The 5,000-nt window shown below is 36.3% G+C and overlaps 1 protein-coding gene across 7 annotated transcripts in view; it reads right to left on the bottom strand.

Moving 5' to 3' along the window:
• The window catches only part of LOC106867322 (cilia- and flagella-associated protein 65), a 1,093,663-nt gene that overhangs the window by 159,987 nt on the left and 928,676 nt on the right, over positions 1–5,000 (bottom strand). For all 7 annotated transcript variants that reach the window (XR_016243317.1, XM_089358289.1, XM_089358292.1 and 4 more), the window contains one exon: positions 1,735–1,848. Coding sequence is in view for 6 of the 7 variants with exons in the window: in XM_089358289.1 (XP_089214415.1) it covers positions 1,735–1,848 (114 nt within the window). In the remaining variant the exon portion in view is untranslated. The remainder of the gene's footprint in view (positions 1–1,734; positions 1,849–5,000) is intronic.

Raw genomic sequence — 5,000 nt, 5'->3', positions numbered from 1 at the left:
TTAAGTTGGTACATATATTTTAGCGATCTCAAAAGGATGGAGAATAAAGATGACCTTGGCGGGATTTGAACATATTGCGTAGAGAGTATAAACAAATTTGAGAGTAATATTATTATATATATATTACTAATTGGCATAGATTGTGCAGTCTGTTAGCCTTTCCTTTGAAATGCACTAATAAAGCGAAACATCTACGTACAGACCTTTTGAAGTGATAGCAATGAGAGTAGGACAAAGGTCCTCTAAGACAAAAGCCCCACGGACAAATGTGCCTCGGACAAAAGCCTCATAGTTAAGATGTGATAGTGGACAAAAGCCCCACGGTTAGATTTTTCGGTTTTTTTGTTTCGTTTTTCTTTTATTCTTTTACTTATTTCAGTCATTAGACTATGGCCATGCTGGTGCACCGGCTTTAGCTGAACAAATCGACACAAGAATTTTTTATATTTTTACTTGTTGCTGCAGTTAGTAGACTGCGGCCATGCTGGAGCACCACCTCGAAGAATTTTTAGTCGAATGTATCGACGCCAATTCTTTTTAGATTTTTACTTGTTGTAGTTATTAGAAGGGTGCAATGCTGGGGTACCGCCCTGAAGAATTTTTAGTCGCAGAAAAATCAGCATTTTAAAATTTAAGTATTTTGTTTTCTTCCCTCAGCACTTACAGAGTAATGAGAATGAACCGACCTTTTGAACTTTCTCCGGCCGTTGAAGGTCTAACAGAATTATGGCGCCGAAAGCTAGTCGTTCGAACGTGCTTCTTATCGATTTTATGTTTCTACACATTCCTTGAAGTAAATGCTTTCCCTTTTGTTAGAATTCAGACAATATGTACATTGAGTCGTAAAGTGTCTTGTGTTCTGTTATTCTATTCTACTTAATTATTTCCGATTGAATATATTTTGTTTATTTGAAAATTGGGATTTTGGAACAACATTTTTTTATAACAGCAATTTCCGTTTTTGTTTATGTGAAATTATAAAAATTATATCAAAGATTTGGCTGTTATTTCTAGCATATGGAGAGACCTTCTAGGCTTAACTTCTTGTGCTGGTTGAAAATCAACTAAAAAGGATTTTCAAGAGATTTGACTGTTATTTCTAGCATATAGAGAGACCTTCTGGGTTTAACTTCATGCGCTGGTTGGAAATCATTAAAAAAAATTTCTGCGGTCGATACTAAAAATTCCTCAAGGTGGTGCCCCAGCATGGCCACAGTCTAATGACTGCAACAAGTAAAAAGAAAAAATAAATAACAAAAAATATAACAGTGGAGCTTTTGTCCGAGGGGCTTTTGTCCGTGGGGGGCTTTTGTCCGTGGGGGGCTTTTGTCCGTGGGGGGCTTTTGTCCGTGGGGGCGCTTTTGTCCGGATCCCGATAAGCATAGATTTGAACAATGCAGTGTATTGTAAATATGCGACTTATGATCGAGTATTTAATTCTACTTCTCGAAATTGTGATATCAGATAATATTCAATAGCTGTAATTGAACTGTATCTCCATGAGTGACTTTTTTCCTATGTACTACATCAACGTCAAGCCCCCCATTGTTGGTTTGACAGTTTACGAACGTTTCCATTTCATTTTAGTGCATGCATATTTTAATGAAATGCATATTTATGCCTCAAAAGGCTGTGGCTTTTTCTTTATTTTATCTGAACCTTGGACAACAACTTAATCATTTTATCGGTTGACAAATAATGGCATTTTGATTTTAAATATTTAAGTTCACTTACTGAATATGTTTTACTTTCCAGTGGAGAGAAAATCCATTCCACAATTGCTGTTCCACCTGGTTCGATCTCACCCGTGGGATTATTGCAGACAAATATTGGATAATTATAGTTTAGCTATAAGGAAAGAAAAATGGAAAATATTGAATATGACGAAACGGTTATTAAGAATAGACTCAGTATTTATAGTTTAATGCAAGAGTTCATAAATTCATTCGAGATCCTCAAATGGTGGAGAAGAGAATAATCTAAATTCTTGGGTTCTTGTTATTAAGCGGAATGAGTAAGAAAGAAATCGTGAGGTTGTTCTTATGTGTGTATGTAATTTGTATGTGTGTATGTGTGTGTGTGTATGTGTTATTTCTTTACTACCCGCAAGGGGCTACACACAGAGGGGACAAACAAGGACAGACAAACACGGATTAAGTCGATTATATCGACCCCAATGCGTAACTGGTACTTATTTAATCGACCCCGAAAGGATGAAAGGCAAAGTCGACCTCGGCGGAATTTGAACTCAGAACGTAGCGGCAGACGAAATACGGCTAAGCATTTCGCCCGGTGTGCTAACGTTTCTGCCAGCTCGCCGCCTAAATGTGTGTATGTGTGTATGTGTGTGTGGATGATGTATAAATCCCAAAATATTAGAGTTCATAATTATAAAAAGTATTTTTTTATTATTCGCTGATCTAAATGTGAAAGATTAGATAAAAATGTATGGTGACGGTCAACATACCATGCCATGATCTTATTTCAAGTCTCGCCTTTTTATCGTCTTTCTCTTCCGTTAAACTTTACTCGATATATTATAGACTAGTAGAGTATTTGAGCCGATATATTCAGAAAATGTCTGAATCTTGTGTTCAAGTCTATTATTATTTGCAGCTTTATTGTATTGTATTCTTCACTCCTCACAAGCGCTTTCAATTTAATCCAGGTTATTGATACATGAAAATCTCTTATTTCTCAAAGCTTTTAAGACTACATTCAGACTTTGTAAGTTAAAAAGTAAGTTTAGTTATCACCTGCTAAGTTTTTGAGTAGTAAAATTTTGAGTGTAAAATTGATACACGGAGACAATTGTTTCTCATATAAGGACATAACGACATAAACAATTTGATTCCAAAGTATCATTTTATTAATTAGTTTAGAGCAGTAAAATCATCACTGACTTTTTTATTTATTTATTCATTTTACTTTTTTACCGTTTAGTCAGGAATGGAACAGCATTCATCGAGGCCCTTTATTTCAGGATCTCTGAAACTGATGGATAAAAGGAAGGAGATTTTTCACAAATGAAGACCTGACTCCAGTGTTTGTAACAGATTCCACACTGTTTACGCATCCAATGACTGATGAGTGTTAAAAGGATTCAAACCCAAGAACTATCGACTCAAAATGCTTCAAGTTGGTACCCCAGCATGGCCGCAGTCTAATAACTGCAATAAGTAAAAGCAAAAAAGAAATTCTGGCGTTGATACGTTCAACTAAAGTGCTGGAATAAATATGGGAGGTATTTTATTCAACACTAATAATTCTACCATTTTGCCATCCTTGATCAGAACCTTAATCTATTGATCCACCGAAAGGTTCAAATGTGTAGTTTACTTCGGTAAGATTTGAAATTTAAGCAAACAGAGCTGGAACAAATAGTTCTAAATATTTTTAACACTCTCTAATGACACTGTAGTCCATCTCTCCTTAAACACGTATGAGCCATGTGTTTACTGTTCGGTTTAAGATATTGTACGTTGACATCTACAGGAAAACATTGGTAGTGAAGTAATTTACAGTCCAAAATATAGGATAGATTTGTTAGATTATTTGAGCAGTATCTGTAGTTGGTAGGCAGCAGAAACGACAACAAACCGAGAAAGAGGTGCAGCAAGTTTTGGTCGAGGTGGTATACACCTTTGTTCAATAAAGCAGAGGCTAAATAATTGGTAGAAGAGTTGAGAGAAGAGATATATCTGTAAAACATAAAGTTAGTGTGTTGATAAATTAATCTTGTACACTAAGTGCGATGGTTTTCTTTGGAGTGGGAAAATAATCTAAAACATGTGTGTTAGCATTACACGTATCATACAAGATACATACTAGATATGTGAGCAATATTCCAATGCTTTGTTGTTGGCCCACAGCTAAGTTTGGAGCATTCTCTGACCCTTATAGTTTTGGCAATATCACATGTAAGGTGAGGACTCCATGAGAGTTAGTCAGATATTATGAGATCTAGTGTGTTCGATCATGCATTCGGTAAAACTAATAAAAGATTGCCTAAGGACAGCTCTGGGAATATGCGGATTAATAAACATCTTATCAACAAGAGCAAGATGGCAGATGCAGCTGAATAACTCTGAAATATCAGCGCACAAATAGCATTAGTTGGATAAACTCCATAACGTTAATTTGTAAAACTAACTCATCCGTAAATCTGTGTAACATGTCAAAACTTGGAAGTCTTTATATCCCTCTAGGTACTGTACAATGTCTCTTAAACAACTGATACATCCTTAATTATCGCTCTTAATATGAAAGCAAGAAATGCATTAGCCCGAAAGGAGGCTAGTTTACGTTACTGTTGGTAACAAAATCTCTGGAATCTTAAAGGTAAATCCTCCACTTTCAGAAGAAAATAAGTGCAGTACGAAGATACAGCTCACGAATATAAGCATCAAAGTTAGTGAATGCATGAGGGAACTGATAAATAATTCAACTCAGCCAAAGTTCACTAAGACCACATCTCAGTGGTATCTTACAGAAAGGGAAGGATGCTAAATTACTCAGTCCTACATATACCCGTGAATGAACAGGATTATCATGATTATAATAGATTTGATCACAGAACTATTTGAACAATGCCCAAGCACGTCTATCACGAGATAATCTTTCTGTTTGGTGAAGGTGAAGGCAACCTAATCGAGTTTTGCCGACTCATAAGAGCCAGTTTCCCAATTTCCATGACGTATAAATTCCCCACCTAGACGGGACACAGGTCCATCGCAGGATTCCTCATCTTTGCCAACTGAGTGGACTGGAGTGATGTGAAATGAAGTGTTTTGCTCAAGAACACAACGCGTCGCCCGGTCCAGGAATCGAAACCACAATCTTACGATCATGAGTCCAACACCCTGACCACTAAGCCACACTCCTCCACATCTTCTGTATAGTAGTTCCACATGTTAGAAATAGCAGTCAATCCTTCTTCAAATTACATGGTATAATCTTAAATATTTCAGACAATATAGTTCATGATATACAAAAAAAAA

This window comes from Octopus bimaculoides, chromosome 10 (assembly GCF_046866305.1).
Source record: "Octopus bimaculoides isolate indiv1 chromosome 10, ASM4686630v1, whole genome shotgun sequence".
In the NCBI taxonomy this organism is placed as follows: domain Eukaryota; kingdom Metazoa; phylum Mollusca; class Cephalopoda; order Octopoda; family Octopodidae; genus Octopus; species Octopus bimaculoides.
Note: the sequence above shows the minus strand (reverse complement) of the source record. Positions and strands in the feature narration are given on the sequence as shown.